General features: G+C 36.0%; 1 protein-coding gene across 16 annotated transcripts in view; it reads right to left on the reverse strand.

Annotated features, from left to right (window-relative positions):
• Window positions 1-23,809, reverse strand: part of PICALM (phosphatidylinositol binding clathrin assembly protein) — a 107,188-nt gene that overhangs the window by 64,021 nt on the left and 19,358 nt on the right. For all 16 annotated transcript variants that reach the window (XM_060303862.2, XM_060303861.2, XM_030835885.3 and 13 more), the window contains exons 2-4: window positions 10,824-10,966; window positions 7,184-7,259; window positions 3,908-4,010 (exon numbers count right to left, since the gene is read on the reverse strand). In XM_060303862.2, the coding sequence (XP_060159845.1) occupies window positions 3,908-4,010; window positions 7,184-7,259; window positions 10,824-10,966 (322 nt within the window). The remainder of the gene's footprint in view (window positions 1-3,907; window positions 4,011-7,183; window positions 7,260-10,823; window positions 10,967-23,809) is intronic.

A 23,809-nucleotide genomic window follows, 5' to 3' on the forward strand; every position in this document is an offset into this window, starting at 1 on the left:
AAGCCAGATTCCCCTCAGGGCAGGCCTCCATAGTTACAAGGGTCATCGATGCCCCTTAAGAATGTCTTCTTTCCTGAGGACTCATCATATATCCTAAAAAAAGCCTGTACACCGGACTTTTTATCAGGTATAGAAACACTGATTCTATCATTCATGAGATTAGTTCTTATGACAAGAAGACTGTGATTTAGGGCACAGCAAGAAATAAATTCAACCTCTGCGTTCAAGATTAAAAAGAACCTTAAATGAAAAACAGCAATGAAAGAAATTACACAAGATAAACAGAAAGATATCCTGTATTTATGGATTAGAAACAATGTGTTAAGACACTTAACGCTTCCCAATTTGATCTACAGATTAAATGCAATCTTTATCAAAATCCAGCTACCATTTCTGCAGAAATTGATAAGCTAATCCTAAAATTCATACGAAAATGCAAGAGATACAGAATAGCCAAAACAATCTTGAAAATTAAGAAGAGAGCCAGAGAACTCACACTTCTCAATTTCAAAACTTACTACCAAGCAACATTCTTCAAAACAAGTGTGGTACTGGCATGAGGACAGACATAGATCAACAGAATAGAATTGAGAGCCCAGAAATAAGCCTTTACATTTATGATCAATCCATTTTCATCAAGACCATTCAATGGGAAAAGAAAAGACTTCAACAAATGGTGCTGGGATAACAGAATATCCACATACAAAAGAATGAATTTACACCCATACCTCATACCACATACAAAAATTAATTCAAAGTGGATCAAAACCTAAATGTAAGAGCTAAAACTACAAAACAGAAAAAAGGTAGGAGTATATCTTTGTGATCTTGGATTAAGCAATGTTTTCTTAGACATGATGCCAAAAGTATACACAACCAAAGAAAAATAAATAAATAAATAAATTGGAATCCATCAAAATTAAAAACTTACGTTTTTCAAAGGATACCATTAAGAAAGTGAAGACAAGCCACGGGAGGTGAGAAAATATGTGCAAATTATATATATGATAAGGAACTGATGTCCAGAATATATTAAAAAACGCTTACAATTCAACAGTAAAAGGACAACCCAATTAAAAAACAAGGACTTGAACAGACATTTTTCCAAAGAAGATATACAAATGGCCAATAAGCACATAAAAAGACACTCAACATCATTAGCCATCAGGAAAATGCAAACCAAAACACGATACATCACTCCACACCCACTAGGACGGTTATAATCAAAGACAGAAAATAACAAGCACTGACAAGAATGTGGAGAAATTGGAACCTGTATACATTGCTGGTGGGAATGTAAAATGGTTCAACTACTTTGAAAAACAGTTTGCTACCTAAGGAGGCAAAAGACCTGTACTCCAAAAACTATAAGACACTGATGAAAGAAACTGAAGATGATGCAAACAGATGTAAAGATTTACTGTGTTCTTGGATTGGAAGAATCAATATTCTTAAAATGACCTTACTAACCAAAGCAATCTGTGGATTCAGTGCAATTCCTATCAAATTACCAATGGCATTTTTCACAGAATTAGAACAAAAAAATTTTAAATTTGCATGGCAACACAAAAGATCCCAAATAGCCAAAACAATTTTGAGAAAGAAGAATGGAGCTGGAGGAATCATGCGCCCTGACTTCAGACTATAAAACAAAGCTACAGTAATCAAAACAGTATGGTACCAGCACAAAAAGAGACATATAGATCAACAGAACAGGATAGAAAGCCCAGAAATAAACCCATGCACTTATGGTCAATTAATCTATGACAAAGGATGCAAGAAGATACAATGGAGAAAAGACAATCTCTTCAGTAAGTGATGCTGGGCAAACTGGACAGCTACATGGAAAGAAAGAAATTAGAACATTCTCTAACACCATATACAAAAATAAGCTCAAAATGGATTAAGCACCTAAATGTAAGACCAGATACTATAAAAACCCCTAGAAGAAAACTCAGGCAGAACACTCTTTGACATAAATTGTAGCAATATTTTTTTGGATCCATCTCCTACAGTAACAGAGATAAGAACAAAAATAAACAAATGGACCTAATTAAATTTAAAAGCTTTTGCACAGAAAAGGAAACCATAAACAAAAACAAAGACACCTATGGACTGGAAGAAATTATTTTCACACAATGCTACCAACAATGGATTAATTTCCAAAGTACACAAACAGTTCATACAGCTTAACATCAAAAAAAGAAAACTCAATCGGGACTTCCCTGGTGGCTCAGTGGTTAAAAGCTGCCTGCCAATGCAGGGGACACGGCTTTGTCCCCTGGTCCTGGGAAGATCCCACATGCATGGAGCAACTAAGCCTATGCACCACAACTACTGAGCCTGCACGCCCTAGAGCCCGCACCACAACTACTGAGCCCACACACAGCAACTACAGAAGCCCGCATGCTCGAGGGCCTGCGTGCAGCAACTACTGAGCCAGTGTGCTGCACCTATTGAAGCCTGTGTGCCTAGAGCCCATGCTCCACAAGAGAAGCCACCTCAATGAGAAGCCCACGCACCACAATGAAGAGTACCCCACACTCGCCGCAACTAGAGAAAACCCTTGTGCAGCAACAAAGACCCAATGTAGCCAAAAGTAAATTAATTAAATTTAAAAAATAAAATCCAAAAATGGGCAGAATAAAAAAATAATTTTTTAAAAAAAGGGCGAAAGGCCTAAATAGACATTTCTCCAAAGAAGACATACAGATGGCCAACAGGCACATGAAAAGATGCTCAATATCACTAATTATTAGAAAAATGCAAACCAAAACTACAATGAGGTATCACCTCACACCAGTCAAAACGCCCATCATTAAAGTCTACAAACAATAAACGCTGGAGAGGGTGTGGAGAAAAAGGAACCCTCCTTCACTGCTGGTGGGAATGTAAACTGGAGCAGCCACTATGGAGAACAGTATGCAGGTTCCTTAAAAAATGAAAAATAGAGTTACTGTATGATCCAGCAATCCTATCCTGGGCATATATTCAGACAAAACTCTAATTCAAAAAGATACATGAACCCCAGTGTTCACAGCAGCACTATGTACAATAGCTAAGACATGGAAGCAACCTAAGTGTCCATCAAGGACAGATGAATGTATAAAGATGTGGTATGGGGCTTCCCTGGTGGCACAGTGGCTGGGGGTCCGCCTGCTGGTGCAGGGGACGCGGGTTCGTGCCCCGGTCCGGGAGGATCCCACATGCCGCGGAGCGGCTGGGCCCGTGGGCCATGGCCACTGGGCCTGCGCATCCGGAGCCTGTGCTCCGCAGCGGGACAGGCCGCAGCAGTGAGAGGCCCGCATACCTCAAAAAAAAAACAAAAAAAAAAAACAAAAAAAACCAGATGTGGCATGTATATACATATGGTGTCTCTACATGATAGAATATTACTTGGGCATAAAAAGGAATGAAGTACTGATGCATGCCACAACAAAGATGCTGTAACTTGATTATGCTGAATGAAAGAAGTCAGACACAAAAGGCCACATATTGTACGATTCCACTTATACAAAATGTTCAGGACAAATCCATAGAGATATAAAGTAGATTTGTCATTGTCAGGGTCTAGAGGACGAGGAAAATGGGAAGCAATGAAATGTTTTGGTATTAGATAGCGGTGATGCTGCACAACTTTGTAAATATACTAAAAACCACTTAATTGTACACTTCAAAAGGGTGAATTTTATGTTGTGTGAATTGTCTCAATAAAGCTGTTATAAAATTCAAAAGAACTTTGAAAATCCTAGTGCAAAAAGTATCTGATATACTTCTTCAGAGAAAAATGAAGTTCACCTTTTAAAACTGGCCTGAAATTCCATAACGCATAATCAATAATGCCTACGATTTATATTTAAAATATTAAAATACATCAGATATCAAAAAAAAAGCAAGCTTAACTCACCCTCTTTTCACTTTTGTGAAATCAAATGCAACTTGTCTGTATGAAACTGCTTTTTCATTTAGATATCTACTATACCGCCTAATAAAGGTAGACATATCATATCCTGTAAGAAAAGAAACAGAAAAGGGTTTCATAATTAAAATCCCAATTAGCTTAGAAAACCAACTCATTTCATCCAATGGCCATATTGTCTTGTTATCCCACCTTCAATTTAGTGATGTAAATTAAGTGACATTAAAATCTAATACTTAACATTTTTAAAGTCAGTTATGTCATATGTGGCTTAGAAAAATTTTCCCCCTTAGAATTTCAATAAAACAACAATTCTGTTTTACTTCTGACCAATATTCCTATCTTTTATTTATCAGGAATTGAAAAGCCTGTTTTCTTATACTACCTGATAACCTCATAACTCAAATTTAACATCCTATGGAACCACAACCCCACTCCTTAAATCATTAATCAATTTAATTATTTTCATACTTACTAATCTTTAGCTGCATATGACTTAGAACAACTATAACTTATGTGTGCCAACCTTATAAGTAGCAGAGAAAATTACTGCATAGTACAATGAAAGAAATGGCAATACGAAAGTTTAAGGCCTAACAAAAAACAATTATGTGAATGTTTTCAACTAAACTTCCAAAATGAATACCTAAATCATTCTAAGATTTTGTTTCATCACAATCATGAGATTTGAAAACTTCAGCACCATAAAAATCTAATCAGTATTACTAAAAAAAAAATTTGTGTTTTAGCTATTGCCTGGCTCAGTGAGGTCTACAAATTTTTGCTTCTCATTGTACAAGCAGGTCCATTCTATCATTCTATTTTAGGTCATCTTCATCTAACACATTCAACTTTAGTTGTTGATGGTCTCTGCTACTTTAAAAAGATAATACCAAAACAAGCAAAAAAAAGAAAGAAAGAAAGGAAAGGAAAGTGACTGGATTTAACATAATCACCAATTCATTTACTCAGCAAATATTTCTTGAGTGCCTACTAATTTGCCACTGGAGAAAAATCAGTAAATAGAAAAAAAAAATCACTGCCCTCAGATATTCTCATAGCTACTAGTGCATTTTATAAGGTGTTACATACTCACATTCTTCAGCTCTTTAGTTAATATTGTCCCCTCTAATCCACTCTACTCCATCCTCGATAATGGGAGAAATCTCTCTTATCCTTCAAGGCTCAATCTCTGAAACTTTCCCTGAGCTCTTTGTGCTCCCATATTATTCTTACTCCAAGTACAGCTCAAAGCTATTAGATGTACACAGTGTCTATCTCACTCACCAGACTGGAAGTTTGTATTATATACACCCATTATATATTTAAGAAAATATACCAGACTCCACCCAACAAAATACATCAGCAATCAAAACTACAAAAACACCACTGAATTATATACTTTAATTACCATTTCAGTCTTACCTTCATAATCTCTTTAGAATATGAGCTTTAAATAAAAGGCCTAAAAACTGTTCTCTACATAAAAGGAATGAAAGCCTTAAAACCTTATCACTAGAAGTGCTTAATTTCCATCTTAAGAAAGTAGAAAATCAGTAGCTAATAAGACACAAAAAACCCACTTGGACATATGCATATTTTCTGCTCTAGAGTAGTGGTTTGTATATTGCTTTCCACAGACTCTTACAGTTCAAATGAACTGAATAAGGGGGAAACCAGAAATAAAAAGATGAGCAGGCAGAGTTTTCTCCATGTTCCGGAAAACACAGCAGCTCCAGTTTCATCTGTTATATGTATCTAGCTTCTATTTAAGATTTTATTTGAAAAAGGGATTCCACTGCTTCATTTTTTTCCCCCTTAACTATTTAAGGCATTATATCTCTCATTAAAGTAAAATCAATCTTGTAACACTTGGTCCTATGTATAGATTACTGACCTTCCAGAATCTCTGGAAGACTGGGTATTCAATTCATTCTAATTAATACTTCCATCTGCCAAAAGTAAATAAGTATTGAACTGGACAGTTCCTAAACACAAACACAGTTAGTCACTAAATTCCATTGATTTTTATTGCCGTAAAAACCACAATTCAGGCCCTCATTAACTCTCTACCAGATGACCAAAATAATGACCAGAGCAGTCTCAAGGTCTTTAAGACTTTATTCACTCGAATCCAACCTGCACTGTGCTATGGTGCTTTCTTTATAACACACACTCCCTCTGTCCTCCTCCCTCAACTCAAAAAAGTTTGATGGTTTCTCACTGCATTACAAAATCCCAACTATATCAAAATCTTTTGTGCATGATTTTGGCCCCAAACAGCTTCTTGAGGGCTATCTGTCACTACATGTTCTCTAATACCTCCACCTACATTCTATTCACATTCATTTGCTCTATAAATCTTAAACACCCTTTCTCTTTCACATCCACGTCCATCTGTGTACCTCTGCTTAAGCCAACTCATGTTCTCATCCATCTTTCAAAGCGCAGCACACATCTCGCAGATCTCTAAAGATACTTCCCAGTTGAACCTTATTGCTGAGTATTCCTTTAGTTTGTCTTAGTATGGTCTTAGTATGTCCTTTATGAGGCTCTTCCTAGAGTTAACATTCTATAATGCTAACAGCCTAGTTCTGGAACTAAGTATAACAGATCCCATTAAGACAGAATGTACATGGAGGGTGAGAATACCAGATTACAGCAATTTCCACTTACTGAATTAAAAGTAAAATAAGTAACAGGTAAGTATCAATGAACAATTCATCTGAATAACACATAATGCTTACCTTTGCTACTAAAATATATGATATTCCCAACTACATTTCTTGGAATAAAGCATAAAATAATAAGAACAACAATGAAAGCAGATACTTACATAGTGTTTCCTATTTGCCAGGCATCATTCTAGGCACTTTACATGTATAACTAGGTTAAGCCTCATGATAATCCTACAGGGTGGGTGCTATCATTATTCCTGATTTTACAGATGCAGAGAGGTGAAGTAACTTGCTCAAGTTTATGCAGTTGGTAAGTGTTACAGATGGGATTTGAATGCAGTCCGTCCAGTTCCAGAACCCATGCTCTCAAATTGCTACCTTATGCTACTTTTCAAAAAGCTCTGGGTGTCAAGTAGTGAAGTCCATCTTTATCTTCACATGAAAATACAGTTTTTCCTTCCCTACAACCCTCACTAAAACATGAGGTTCCTCCATAGCACATGTTCTAAAGGAAAGAGTTCAACTCTGCAGTAATCCTCAAATGGGGTCACTCTTGATTTTCTATAATGAATAAGTTGTTTTTTACCTTGCAATCCACTTTTATCCAAAAAATTGCTTAAGTTAAACAACGTGTTTCTTGAAGCCAAATACTGAATAAAACGCTGGGGAAAAAAAACAAACAAATAATTATGTCAAATAGTACTGCCATCTAAGAAACTCTAATTTGAGAATTAAGGGAGAAAGTGGTGGTTAACACATTCCATTAATCTTATCTAGTTTAAATTTATCATCCTCAATCCCCCTAAAAACATAAAATATATTTTTCACTAGCATGCAGGAATTTATTAAAGTCTAATGCCCACAGCTATGGTATTAAAGTTAAAATAAAAGGAAACAGGCACTTTTAAACTAGAAGCAGTAATTTTTGGCTTTACTATAGCATATTATGGCTATAGTTAATCATACTCAGATGGTGCCTTTATTTTACACGGATACCTGGTGACTCAAAAATTTTTATGACTTTTTTTTTAAAAACCAAAATACCTGTAATCATACTGGAGTATAATATTACAGACATCCTCTTACCCACTGTCCAGATTAAACACATTACCATAATCACTTCAGACCCCTTACAGAATCAAATTACAGACTATTGAAGACACACACCTTCAAAACCATTCCCTTCCCTCCCTCCCTCTTCAGAGGCAATGGCTTTTCTGAAGTAGGTTTACATCATTCCCACAAATGTTTTTACAATTTTACTACATATATAAGTAACTATAAACTATACATAATTTTGTTTTCTATTTTAAATTTACAGAAATACCATACTGTACGTATTCTTTTCCAATGTGATTTTTAACAACTTCTTCCCAAGAATTATCCATTTAATACATGTACATCTAGTTCATTCATTTTAAACAACGTTTAAGCATTTAAATGAACTACTATATCATTATGTATCCATTTCTATACGGATATTTAAATTCTTTGCAATTTCACTATTATTAACAATGTTTCACTGACATCTTTGTACTGGTCTCCCACCTGCAAACATGCAAGAGTTTCTCATGATATATACTTAGGGTTGAATTGTTGGGTCGGTATGCGTATGAAAGTTCATTTTCTCAAAATACTGTCAAAACCCTCTCCAAAGTGCATACCACAGAACACTACCTTAGCTTCCCTTTACATACAACCTCTAAAATAGCTAAAGAAACTCCTTTCGATTTCCTTTAAAAGGATTACTTTTTTGTAAATGTATGCAGAGGATTATTATCAATTTTATGTACACCATCACTTCTCTGACTCAATCTTGTTCATCAGCGATCACCCCAAACAAACCAGGATTTTGAAAAACAATTTGTAAATCGAAGACTCCTGTTTCATCATTTATCCTAAAACAACCTGTTTAAAAAGGTGTTAAAATATCCTAAGAAAATATTACACTCTATGATTTTTTTATAAGTTTTGATCATTCTTTTTTGTGGGGGCCTGTCCTGTGCATTATAAGATGTTTAGCACGCCAGTAGCCTCTACCTACTACACGCCAGTAGCATCCCCTCCAGTTATGAGCAATGTCCCTTGGGGATGAAAATCACTCTCCGCCCTTGCCCTATTTGAGAACTACTGTTCTATGTAATTTCCAACACCATAGCATAGTGAAATCCTATGCATATTCTCTCACGGACTAATAACACCTGCCAATGCAAAAACCTGAGGGTTGTACAAACTAGCACCAAAAAAAGAGCAGAGCATTGGATTTCTCTTAGCTGCTGAAGGGAAACTAGAGTTCATCTGAAAACCACTACTGAAATGCTACCTTTCTCTTTCTGTCAGTCAACTGTAAGGAATGACAGTCAACTTTCTGGGTTTTTTGCCTTTATAAAGTTTTTGCTTCTGGTATCATCACCTTATTTACCTCTGAAAGTCACCACTGATAGTGTGCCTCCTTATCCAGCATTGTAGTTGGTTATATTTGTGGCTTTTTCTTTTTAAAGAATAAACTATATATATTTTTTAGAAAGGTAAAAAATACATACAAGCCTGAAATTCTTCTGAATAAATGATCATGATCTTAGACAAACACATTCCTGATGAAAATAGAAACTAATATCCTAGTTAAGATCAAAACGTTTCGAGTTACACGGAGGCTAGTATATCCAAATTTTTCTATTGACTCTATATACTGCTTATAATGAATGAGAAAGCAACTGAGTAACATATGTCCTAAAAATGGTCACGTTTGTTACCCAAGTAATCATATTTCAGGTAACGCTTCTGGAACTAATTTTTAAAACTTAAGAACTACAAATAAAATCATTCAATGTGGTACTGTAACGGTGAATAATCGGAAAACTAAATTTCCAGGAAAGAGAAGAATTAAGAAAATGATGGACCATATGATCAATTATGTAGTCATTAAAGATGATAAATAGAAAGAACACAGAACATGGAGATGCTTCTTATGCTGTGATATATAAAAAAGTTAAATATAATATTTTATATAAATTATTATAGCTATAAAAAAGACCAGAAAGGAACATCAAAATATGCAAACAGATCTGTTGCAATGTAAGAGTTATGGGTAAATTTCTGCTTTAATTCTGAACTCTAATGATGTTCTCTTTGGTATCTGTCAAAGATAACAGCAGGGGCTTCCCTGGTGGCGCAGTCGTTGAGAGTCCGCCTGCCGATGCAAGGGGACACAGGTTCGTGCCCCGGTCCAGGAAGATCCCACATGCCACAGAGCAGCTGGGCCCGTGGGCCATGGCCGCTGAGCCTGCGCGTCCAGAGCCTGTGCTCCGCAACGGGAGAGGCCACAACAGTGAGGCCCGCGTACCGCAAAAAAAAAAAAAGATAACAGCAGAGTCTCATGACTGAAAAACCCAAAATAATGAGTAAAGTGATGATGTCAGAAAGTCATGTTTATAAATCTGATACAAATGAATAAAGTCCCTCCCCATCTCTATGGGAGCTATCTCCCAGCAACCAGTGGTCTGCATTTTTCTAAGGCACATACCAAGGTACCAGATTTATCTAGTTCCATTCAAATTTTCTTTTAACACAATTTAAAATACTCCTTTTGACACAATTTTACAAGTAAGTATGCTAGGCTGGGAAAATCACCTAAGGTAAGAACTCAAAATTAGCTATCATGGAAAACAAGATGATTCTCTCCAAACAGTTAATTGCAAAAGCTCATGCATCTTATCTGTTACCCTTTTTTGGGAAACAAAGGCTTTAGACACAACTCTTTGCTGAAGAAGGCGTTCTTCAGTCAGTCTCCTCAGCAAAATGCCATCTTAGTCCTTAATATCACAGCCTTGAACTAGGCAAAGAGCGTCTATAGACAACTACATCAGATCAGACAGAAATCTGATTGGGCTACGATAAAAAAGTAAATGAAAATAGACGAACATACAATCTATACACAAAGGCCTGCAAAAAATCAGTGATGCTTATAGAACCCATCTCTAGGCATTAATCTTTGCTTCCTGATCCCATTACTGAAAGTGCCCTGTGCTCTGACCCATTTTCTGCTTTCTGACTTAAAGGCCATCTTTCCTCAAAGTGTAGGGTCTACAGTTATATTTCTGTATAAGCACCTTGCCCTTTTTACCTATATTATTCAGTTGCTATAGCCATTTCTGAAGTGTCAGTGAGAGAAACAAGCTGAATCAGTCAACTCCCCAGTATACTTGTTAACTAAAAATACTGCTTACCTCATTTCCATACACCATCAAATGATGAGTTGTAATGAGAGATTTGAAGACCACCACCCAACTACTGTTAGTAGTTCTTTCAAATAAACTGTCTGCCAACTGCGGGATGTTCACATTCATCTCATTTGTGCACTGAATTAAGTCTGCAATAAAAAAAAAAAAGATTAATTTACTCTGGCTTTCATTTATTTTTAATGCTAGATCTGCATACTAATAGGGTAAAGATCTAAAAAGAGTGGAGCAACAATGGACAGTTTGCAGAAGTTGTTAAAAATCTCTCAAGAGAACAATTGAGACAGTACTTCTACCTGAGAAGTAAACAGCACATTGATTAATATCACACAATTGATCAGTAATACCAGAAAGTAAATCAAACTCCTTTCATCCTTAAGTATTTTATGTATCTCAAAAGGAACTGTTTCAAGGCCTTGAGTAACACTTTCAGTTCTCTTACTACTCACAAACCTTTAGTTACAATACTAATATTATACATCCCTACATTTAAAAAAGAACTTTAAAAATTCATACATATGGAAGCATAAACAAGCTGAAGTTCAAACACTTTATTAACATCCCCCCCTAGAATGCTGTGTTTGCACTAATAGAAAGAGCAGATATGTGGTCTGTGAGTGGATAGGATTCTCAGTTTGTTTAAATAAAATAATTCTCATTCTTTTCTCCCTTCAGTTCTACTGAGTTAGCTCAGTTTTCACTTGATATCAACTAGCTAACACTGACAAACAAAACTGAAAATGAACTGAAAGTTTCTCAATGCAATAAATTTCCAAAGAAGTGATCCAGGAATTCTACTTGATTATTACTCTGAACAGTTAGAACAATGTAAGTTCTAATTTTATATTTTAAAATATAAATAATTGGAAAGCATTACCATAAAATCATCTAATACACAATTGTTTTAGCACCAAAACTGAAAAAAAAAGTTAATATACCTCAGAGTTTCACCTCCAATCTGCTTCAGAGATATTACTGGCAAATTCAATGAAGAAAATACAAAATATGGTCCAATTTAGAGACTTAATGAAGAGGAAGACCAAGAAATGAGTTGTTTTATTTTTAAAGTATGCATAAAACAAAGTGTATAAATACCTCCATTATAACTACCATAAAGGGGAAAAAATTAGTTATCTGTGCCTCATCAGCAGTTTTGTCCACTTTTAACCTTTAGTACCTAATGATTAAATATGAATTCAAGCGACCTAACTTGGCCGTGATTGCTAGTAAGAAACATCAATGTTAACTATGACCGTTTATCTGCTTATAATCTTTCAAAAATGTTTGTTCTAACAGGTCTAATTACTATACAAAGTAACATTTGATAAGCAAATGCATTTTAGAGAAGCAGTTACCCTGGCCCACAATGCCTGAAAAACAAAGCACAAAACAGTCAAACAGAATGCCCACGGAACAGGAGAACGACACAAGGTTTTCACAATTGAGACTACCTGCAACAAAAATTAAATAGTACATTCAACTTGGTTTGTATGGCTCAGCTTCTGATATTTCACTTCTGGTATTTTATAATTTGACCTCTGCCTTCTCTGAAAACTTCTTGAATAGTACTTTATAACAGTCCTATGGTACTGAATATACTGTACTTGCCTTATTCCCGAAGATAAATTTTCTGTCTCTCTCTCAAAATATAATTTACTGGGGGCAAGGCCTATCCACGTCTTGCTCATTCTGAATCCTTTAAAACTTCAAGCACAGTGGTCAAGTTCTGAACTTTATAAGAAGTTATATTTCTAGCTTCCTTTTTTCCCATGGATTTATCCTTATATATTTTTCTATATCCTTCTAGAAACTATCTTGATAAGCTATTCAGTTCTTAAATATAAGTTACTTTCTCACAATGACATCAATAGTCATTTTACTCCTCAGAATCTTATTTTAGTTTCCAAAATTGAATCTGTCACAAAATTTCTTGTCGCAATACTTGCCCAAAGGTGCTCCTACCTGTGTGTGTGTGTTTATAAACACTCCCTAGAGCCAATAGGTAACCAAGTCTCTTAAACCTCTAGCAATCCCACCTTCTCCTCTCCATCCCGTTATCACTGCCAAAGCCAGAGTTCGGATCCCATTTTTCCTTAACTAGAGGTCACCACTTCCGGGAGCATTCAGAAATTGGGGAGAGTGATTATCACGCTCTCTGAGTTTTACTGGCACTTAATGTCAAGGATGAGGGAGACTGTCATGCAATGCACAATTAACACTCCACAATTAAAAATTACCCCACCCAAAACTGTCCCCACTGAGAAAATGCTGGACTGACTGGTCTCTTCACTTCTAACGATACCTAATTTGGGGTCTTACCCACGCCACACTTCCAAACATTCTCTAAACTGGCCATAAACTGACCTATAACACAACACTGACTGTCACTGCCTAACCTCAATGATGTCCCAAATGCTTACAGGATTGGCATACATTTCATCTTTGTCCATATCCTCCTTCTTGAACCTTAGCTTCCAACACAGAACCACCTTCCAGCGTTCTGTAATGTTACCTTTTGCTGTTACACAACCGAATCCTTCCATTCTTGCTCGTTCTTCAAAATGAATGACGTCTTTTCCTTTGTGAAATCTTCTCCTCCACAGACTAAGGTACCCACCAAACAGACACTAAAGCTGGTACATAATTCTACATTTTCATTATTTACTTCCACATCATTCTCTTCTTCTACAATGAGAGATTTTAGAAGGAACCTGCAAACACTTTTGTTAGTAATTTCCATACTCTTAATCAGGGAGGTAAGTAAACTGCTAGATTAGTCAGATAGAGCCTGATCCTAAATGAAGCCAAAAGTATAGATTTCAGTTTCAACAACTACAGTATTTTATATATTAGAATATATATATTCTATCTATGCTATGTTCCCTTTGTGATCAGCTCTCCTCTCTGCAGCGCTTTGCTTCAGTTACACTAATGTCTCCTTTGCAATACCTCCCATGAGTCAAGTACCCTTATCTCAGGAGCTCAGTACTTCTGTTCCTTGTGCCTAGAATACTCTTCTCCCAGATATCCACAATTCTCTTACTCCCTGGCTTTATTACTATAGATCTTTGCTCAAATGCCATCCATCAGAAAAACATCTCTCAATATTTATAAAAAGTAATAAAGCCTTAAGGGCACTCCTCTACCTCCATACCCTCACTATACCCTCTTACTCTGCTTTATTTCTCTCCAAAGCACTTATCATCACCTAACTCATTTTAATTTGTTTAATGTCTTTCTCTCCCAATTAAAGTATAAATTCCATGTAGGTAGGGCTCTATTATGTTCTCTGCTGTATCCCCAAAGGCCTAGAATAGTGCAACACATACAGTGGTCATCCATACTTTTTGAATAAATACACTTATTTTAGTATGCACAAGGACAGTCGTAACAGGACCATCCAAAATGGTTTTTTTTTTACGTAGACTAAACCAACGATCCACAACTCTCTGCACAACCTGCTGTTCCCAAAAAGTTGAAAAACAAACCTGAGCCCATCGCATGTGAAAATTTTCAATTTCAAGTTAAAGAGGATCTAACAAATAATGGTTTATCGTAATGCTATGAAAACTATATAGTATGCTTTAGAAATGACCACATAAAAACTGAAGGAAAACTCCAGAAACTAAAATGTAACACTTCACATAAAACAGGAAAAATGAGATGAGTTCATGCATGAATTCAGAGTAGACCAAAAGCAAAACCAAAGATATACAAACATTACTGGGAGAAAAAATACTGCACGGGTTATACAAACTCTGCAGAACACACTTCCCCATAGTACTTTAACTCAACCAGTCATTTTCTCCAGGGGTAACTTTTCCTCTGAACAATGTTTCTACTATAGTAGTAACCTGAAAATGCTTTTAAATCTGACCTCCAACAACTCAGGAAGGAAGATGTTTTCCCCACCTCTGACTAACCAAAAGCAAATTGTTTCAAACAAAAGTCAAGCACATCATGGAAATCTTGATAGCTACTGCTTTTCTCATTCTCAATCCAGATTTCATTTCTTAAAAAGCACAAACTTGGTATTAAACCTCCTTTACCAATCAAAAGGCTTCCAAACTAGAAACTCATATTTTTTTTTAGCTATTTACCTTAAGAATATTAAAAACTGTAAAACCTTCTTTAATATTACATTAGTAACAAATCCTAAACCCTACACTCAAAAAGTAACTACTATATGGCATATAGATTCTCTGCTTTAGGTAGGTGAGAATTCATGAGGATTTCTAGTATTTAAGGGCAGGGAGAAAACAGGCCCACTATGGAAATGAAGAGCATTTTTCCATACAGAGACAGCAGAAAGAATCAATCCCTACTATATTAAAAAAATGTTCTCACTTTTATTATTTAATATGCCTCTCCAACAAACAAGGTCTGGGGTAGATAAAATAAATGTTAATTGTATTAACACAGGTTAGGTGCTTACCCATAGGTAAGGTCACAGGAGCTCACTACTAAATATAACAGATTTATTAACAGAATTAAATTTTTGTAAAAGATAAGGGTGCTTGGAAACATATACGAAGTGAATACCCAACCAGCCAATTTAATGCAAGTTCTAAATTTCTAGCTAACTAAAAACAAAAAAACAGAAAAAGTAGTGAAATGCAAAAAAAAAAATTTGTATTCAAGGGAAAATGTTCAGCAAAGTACAAAACTTCGGAAGTAACTAGTTACCAGATGGTTTCATTAATCTTACAGCCGTATTCATAGAACGTGCCACACATCTGTATAGACCTCCCCAGGCAAAGTTCACCAACTTTAGAAACTTACAGGACTTGGGGCTGACTTCCACAGCAAGTCAGGCAATCCAGCCAGTGACATGCACCATTAGCAGAATGTAGAGGCCTCAAGTTCCCATCTAAACAGGCACTCTCTAGGCTATATCAAAACTATGCTGACACCCAGGTAGATTTTCTAATAAATGAGCTTGCCTAAAACTTGTCTTTAAGATAAAAAAAATTATATATATATATATATATAAAAAATCATTTAGCCACATATCATTGTCTCTTTCAAAAGGGTCACTTCGAAAGATACTCTTTTTGCAACTGCTTTCATAAGTGATTTTAGTAACATAAGACTGATTTCGTCAACCATCCAGAAAACTGGAGACACTCAGTTTGGAAGGCAAATTAAGTGGTTCATCAAATGTTCCTTCACTGATCAGATCTCTGAAATTTTTCCTGGGTAGGAGTACAAATAAAAAGAAAAAATATTCACCAAATATCCAGTAACTAGAGGATAAAGAAAACAGTTTCTGAACTTTTGCTATAAAGTATCGGCACAATTTTTTTCACTTAGCAAAAGTGTGAAAGTATTTAAAAAACATGCAAGCTGAAATCAGACCTCAGCCAAAAGATGTCTGGGAAACAAAATGAACAGTCTTATACCTTACTCCATTCAATTTTTTGTGTAAGGGGTCACAAAACACGGTCCAAATTAAGATGTAACTATTATAATTTTATCTTTAAAGTTTGTGGGATCCTCTGTGAGAAACATGTTACACTTTAACATAACTTCCATTAGAATTCACTCAAAAATACAGTCTTCACAGACTGATTTATACCTTAAGGAATAAATCTAACCAACATTTTAGTTGGATGTTAAAATTAAAACTAGGGAAAGACACAAAATATAGAATGCTCAGTACAAGTAATAAGGATTGAATTAATTTGAAAAGAGGAGAGAAAGGAGCATCCAAAGTACTAAAAAGAAATGACAAAGGTATCTAAAAGGCTTTGATAAAAGTACTATGACGCTAGGATACCTAAATCACAATGTGGGTGGGCACGTCCAATAATGGAGCAATAGCTCATTAAATGGCAGCAGTCTGACAGTGAAATACTATGAGGCCAACAAATACATGGCAAGAAAAGCTGAGTGGGGAAAACGCTCACAGTATATTATATCAAAACCATGTTAAAGGGACTTCCCTGGTGGCACAGTGGTTAAGAATCCGCCTGCCAATGCAGGGGACACGGGTTTGAGCCCTGGCCCAGGAAGATCCCACATGCCGCAGATCAACTAAGCCCGCATGCCACAACTACTGAAGACCCCGCGCCTAGAGCCTGTGCTCTGCAACAAGAGAAGCCACCGCAAGGAGAAGCCCGCGCACCGCAACAAAGTGTAGCCACAACTTGCCTCAACTAGAGAAAGCCCGTGCACAGTAACAAAGACCCAACGTGGCCAAAAATAAATAAATAAATAGATTTATTTTAAAAAAAAATGTTAAAGAACAATGCAGAGTAAGATTCCATTTTTTAAAATCATAGATACACTATATTTTCTGATATATAGTGTATTTGCCCGAATATGGGATGATGCAAAAAGAACTGAACACTTTCAAAATTACTCAGCAATTAAGTTATATATGAACATGTAGTTAAAACCAGTATGTAACAGAACTATATCACTGTTATTTCCATAATTTCACCAATTTCAGTAAGCACCTCTCATGTCACACAGCCAACACCAATCCTGTACTGTAATTCATTCCAGACCCTTTGGAGCATATTATGATCAATGGTTGAAAGGACAGCACTGACATGTCCCTTTATTTCCTCAAGAATATGAGGAAGAGGTGGTAAAAGTACAAGCGTTGCATGGTGTAACAGCTGGAAATTCGGCAGCCACTCTTGCAGAGGTAGGCCAATATTTTGAATACAAGCTCAATCTCTCACCATGGTAGGTGAGTCTTGAGGAATCTCCAGAACCCATAAAGAAAGTAAGGCAAACTCCCATCTTACTAAAAAGAAACAAGTTGCAGCTGTAGGAAAAATCAATCTGTTAGCACAACTAGATATGCTATTTCTGTCACCGTGTTTTCTGCAAAATGAATGGACTAAGAATTCACACGTGAAAACTAAGAAATGTAAAGATAACTCTACAATTTGATAATCATATATTAGTATAGTTATATTAATAGTATGATAGTATAGTTATTTTTAACCTGGTTATTGAGCGGTAAGTTTTTCTTTAACTGTTTTTTTTTTAATCACCATGTAAAAGGAGAGGTTTTTTTCCCCCTTAGAAACTATTCAACAGAAAAGCTGCTATAAATCTTCACAAATTCTCTCATTACCTGGTTTTGTTTATTTTAAACAAAGTTTTTTTGAAGAAGATATTAACCTGAAAACACCTCCATCAGTGCTAATTTCAGGTGCTTATGGAGGCCACCAAAAGAAATCAATTTTTTTAGTAAGAGGAATTAAAACAACAGATTTAGGAAGTGTTCAGTGCCTTCAGAACACTTTAAAAACCAATAGAAGAGAAAGGATTGACCTCCTTTACATCTGTAGCAGAAGAAAGAAGAAGAACTAAAAAGGGAATTCCTGGGCTTCCCTGGTGGCGCAGTGGTTGAGAGTCCGCCTGCCGATGCAGGGGACGCGGGTTCGTGCCCTGGTCCGGGAAGATCCCACATACCGCGAAGCGGCTGGGCCCGTGAGCCATGGCCGCTGAGCCTGCGTGTCCAGAGCCTGTGCTCCGCAACGGGAGAGGCCACAACAGTGAGAGGCCCACGTACCGCAAAAAAAAAAAAAAAAAAAAAGGGAATTCCTAAGAGAAGAAAGAATTCAGATGGAACTAGGTAAACAAAGCCAACCCTAAGGTACTCTACATTAATATTTCACTGAAATTTAGCTCTTCTGTCACAGATTAACACAAGCCAAGTTTGCTGAGTCGTCCATACTTTAATTTTAAAAGTTCAAAATAAATTGTTTTAGTTAATGGAATCATCACGTAGTTGCCGTAAAATTTTAATCACACACCAAGCATCTTCTTCAAATCAGCTCAACCTGTCTCTTAAAATTATCTATTATTATTTATTCATCGCAATCTGTCATACATAAAAGTCTTACAACAAGAGCAGAAGAAAGTTTAAGTCATGAAAGCACTACACAGAGAAACATATACTCCTGGAATACTCTCAGAATTCACTGCCACTACTTTCGTTCTCAAGTGAAATGGTCGTTTTCCACCCCCCGCCACTACCAAAATGTTTTAGCCTACTATGTAAAAGCATTCTTAATATGAAAAAGTCTGAAAACCTAAAGCTTTCTCCACAATGTTGTGGTGTATTCTGCATTCCTACCACTAGATGGGAGACTGTACAGAGAAACAACAGGACTGGCAAGAACAGACAAGGGTTCAAGCCTACCTATAAACAGACCCCTTAATTTTGAGACTGCTTAGGATTCCACGTAATTTCCAAACCTAGACAAGTTTAGTCCCAACCCAGATTCCAAATAAGATCTTAGAGGTGAGGAGAATCACATTTTGGTAAGCACTACCTCAGAGGTAACTATTACTTCTGTATTAATGTTTAATTTACCAGATAATGTAAGGTAACAATAAAAAGTTACTTAATAGAATAAAAACACATCGCTTAATATAAGAATAAAAAAATTTATTTAAATTTATTTAAACAAAATAAAAACATTACAGTGTTCCAACTTAAAAAAAAAATCACATGTCTATGGTACAAGCACAAGGCATTCTCCTTCCCTTCTTTGAAGATCTGAAGTTTCAGAATTACAATCCCACCTGTAGAAAAGAAAACAAAGTACAGATTGAGTAATTTAAGAGTAAATGCCAAAATTACAAATTCTCTTTGTACTACATTCTAGGAACTTAGTAATAGTTCATCAGCCCAGTTAAGGAGATATAACCAGGATTCTCAAAAACAATCGAACACTGGATCAGAAACACACAAAACCTGATTTCCTAAGCAAAATAAAAGGTCAACTAACAATACATTACAAGTTCTGTACTTACCTCCACCAATGCTGTAAACCAGAACAGTCCAGGGCTCCAGAAAATATGGAACGAATTCTTTTCATTCCACTGAGACCAGGAAAAAGGAACCAAAGCTTGAGATTCTATGAGTGCAGATCAGAGTTCTCTAAAGGAGAAAAAAATTATGTGGAGAGGTTCAAAGAACTGGGACTAAGTCTGTAGGAAAGTATGTTATTAGTAAGGGGCGATCAGTGCCCTGATTTTCCTGGAACAGTCCTGGTTTACACCTGTTGTCCCAGTGTTCCATTCAGATAGCATATACTTCAGATAGCATATACTTTCACTCTTGAAAGTGACCCAGTTTGGAATATAAACCATATGTCACTCTAGTTATAAGTGACCTAATAAAAGTCTACATGTAGCTACGGAATTAATAGACAATCACCATCTACTCCTAGTATATTTTGCATTTTTCTTTCTCTGAGGGCTATACCATTCTATTTTGTCCTCTCATCCCCAACAAAAACCTCTAGGCAAATGATTCTCAAGTTTCTTCTCTGGGGAATTGGAAATACTAGAAATTTTCACCTCTATGTCCAAAAATATCTTCTGCTTAAAAAACAGGAACATAATCTTAACTGTAACCTGACTGTCCCACCATTTTTGTTTTAAGTGATCAAGATTCATTCTTTGCTTTTTTAAAATAAATTCAGGAATCTTTTGTTTCCTTTTATCTTCCACAACGTGTGGCATGATTCCTTGTACATGTGTTGATATGATGGTATAAATACTTGTAGAGTTATAGGTGAAACAAAAGTCCATTTCTCCACTCTAAGATCCAGAGGGAAGAAGAGAGAATAAGAGACAAAAAGTCCTCCCCATAGCTAGGTTAATGTTATTCAGTAACAGCCAACCCCACGTCTAAAAAGTAGGAATCCAAAAGAATTTTAATGGCTTCTCTTAAGAGTTTAAATCTGCCTAGACAGAGGGAATAACAAATTGCAGTTAGCCTCTGTGCCAAAGTCTACTCACCCAGAAAGCACAAATTTCATGTCCTCAATGCAATTAGAACAATAGAATCTTTATATTCCATCTTCCCACAACTTTGCAAACTTCAGTACAAACAAACAGAAATCCCATTTCTTCTACAATACTCATTGCATACTATAATATGCCAAATAGTCTGACGAGTTAGAAATATACAATAGTGGACAAAGTTCCTGCCATCATGAAGCTTATATACTAGTGGGAGAGACAATCAATAAACAAATGAACAAAAACATGTCAGATGGTGAGAAGTGCTAAGGATTTGTTAGGCCTTAAGAAGAATGGGACAGGTGCTTGGGGGACGTTGCTATTTATACATGATAATCAGGAGTCTTGCATAAACAAACTTCTAAAAATTAACAGCAACAATGGTAGGGTGTCACCAGTGGCTTGGAGGCCTATGGAACTGACCACCATGATTAATTACCATCTTCCACATAGTAGGGAAGTACGGAGGCATTCCATTCATTCTACATCACCTATGTGTGCTTCACCCTTACCAAACCAAAGTTATGCTGAACAGCAATCTTGTTGATTCTGCAAAGCCTCTAGTTTTATGTAGTTAAGTAGAGACAGTGGAAATCTCATTTATTCACACATTTCACAATTAAATCAAAGCAATACGTTCACCTTCAGTGAGTCAAAATGGTACCAGCCATCTACTACAGTTCATGAAGTAGGCATCAAGAGACCCCTCAAAGCTAGTGGGTAACAAAGTGAATGCCATTTCTGAAAACCTTTTTTCAAACTGATGTAAACAGTAATGACAGATATAACCAAAAATAGTAAGCACCAAACAATAACCCACCTACATGGCTTTAAATTTTGAAATAATGCTAAGTGAAAAATGTGAGTAATCAATATATTATTAACAAATCCCAATAAACTAAAGCCAAAGTATTTTTCCTAGTAAGTTTAAACTTGAGCCTTTAAGTTTCTACAGGAAAAAATAATCACTCGGAGTATTTCAGCCAAAAGATCTCCATTCTCACACATTTCGTAACCATACAACTGTTCTTATAAAATTCACTATAACCCATGTTAGCCTATTTCTCAGCATAAAAGAAAAAAAAGCTGAAATTTTCATGACAAATGACTTTCTTGAAAGGCGTAATAGCTTCTGAGATAAAAATCTGCTTTATAAGATGTCAAAATTGAAGATATTACTTTTTTTAACTTAAAAATTCCATGTAAATTATGCAATAATATTAAAGAAAAAAACACCAGTTTGAATCTAAAAATCCAAGCTTTGGCCATTAAAAATTGTTTGTTGATCTGAAAACAACACTTTTTCAGAACTATGCAGGAGAATAGGGAAGGAATTTGGTACATTTATTTAAATTCTAAAATAAAGTTATTTGAGCTGTTTAAAAGTCATCAACCGATTAGCTCTTCTATTAAAAGTTGACAGGATCACAACTTATTCTACACAGTTAGTTACGGATTTATTTCCCCTAAATATAGGCTTTAAGTATTTCTCAATACAAGACATTTTGATAAACAGATCTCTGCTGCTACAGAATTTGGAAACAATCAATTTAACACAACATATATTGTACATAGTACTTACAGTGGGTTTTAATTTAGTTCTGCTTTTATGTACCAACTTCAATAACGCTAATAATAAAAGACTAAGAAAAACAGTTGATTCTTTCATGTAAGTATCTATATTTAGGTAGATAGATAATATCACATATATTTTCAAAATCCACATTCTGTCTGTGGATGGATATCTGAAGAGTTCCTCAAATTTGAAAGAATGTATCTTTCACTTGATTTGTTATGGTAAGGTAACACAAATCTTAAATGGTCCAGACAAGTAGCAGGGAAAATTTAACCACCTTTCTCCCTTCAATTTACAATACCACCCTTACACCAATTTCCCTTTTGCTGCAGTGACAAAGGCTCCCCAAGTAGCCTTCTACCCAACTAAAATGCTACTACTTTGAAGACTACTATTTTTAGGCTACGATCCTTGCCAAAAGACAATTTTTCCCACTGAAGGTGGGGGTGTGGGGGGGTGGATGGTTCAGGCGGTAATGCGAGTGATGGGGAGCGGCAGATGAAGCTTTGCTTGCTCTTCCACCACTCACTTCCTGCTGTGCCGCCGGCGTCCTGCTAGACCAGGAGGACCCTGCTATATTGGATACCTTCCAGAATGACTGGGATTGGCCAGTGAGGAGAAGGAACGTCTGTTTTTAGTTTTCTATTCCTTTAAAGTTCATTTCTCCCTATTAGAGCTCTTCTCTGACTCCACCTATTTGACAGTCTATCCTAAGTGCTATTCATTTCCAAAATGCATCGAACAGTAACGATGGGGATGCTAATTCCACCAATCGCTAAAATTCTGCTCTAGGCTCTCCTTCCAACACTCCCATGCATGGCTGAATCCACTTCCATGTGCTAGGACTGTACTGTAACAGGATGAAGTGACATCAGAATAACCAAAGGATCCAGAACCAAATTCTAGATTCACTATTTTACCATTATGACTTCAAGCATGTTAATTAGCCACTCAGTTTCAATTTCGCCATTTTAAAAACAGGGATAGCAGTAATTAATTTTCACAACAATATAAACTGTAAGACAACATATTTAGAGTACTTTACAAACTTTAAAGCACGATTAAATATTAGATATCATTCATTTTACTTAGTATCATATTTTACTGGTGAGTTTTCCCTCATTTTAGTAGACTATATTCCTCTATCACTTTTCCAATACAGTACTATGAAACCACCTCAAACTCAAGGACATCTGCAAAACCTTCTTCAGAATGTTTATAAAGCCCAACTTCTTCCACTGAGAAGTGTTAACCAGTTACTCGCACTGGATTGTAAGAGGGGCAAAATCTTTATACATAGGGATTTCTTCATACTTTATAACAAAGTTCTTTCACATCCTTAGTCTTTTGATTTTGTATTACAATAACCTTGTGACAAGGCAAGGGATGCTTTGTTATTTCCATTGTAAAGATTTAAATACTTGCTTACCTTGCCTACCTAAAGTAACACAAACTAGTAGCTGTGCTGGAATTAGAGTCTTTAAGAGTATTTTCCACTAGAGGAATGGATGAAGATATATACATATTTTCCTCTCAATTCTCTCTCTTCATTTCACATGGTTCGAGTCTTGTCTTCACCTTCTCTAATTATTCTAAAATTCACACATTTCTTTTTAGC

This window comes from Globicephala melas, chromosome 8 (genome assembly GCF_963455315.2).
Source record: "Globicephala melas chromosome 8, mGloMel1.2, whole genome shotgun sequence".
NCBI classification, from domain to species: domain Eukaryota; kingdom Metazoa; phylum Chordata; class Mammalia; order Artiodactyla; family Delphinidae; genus Globicephala; species Globicephala melas.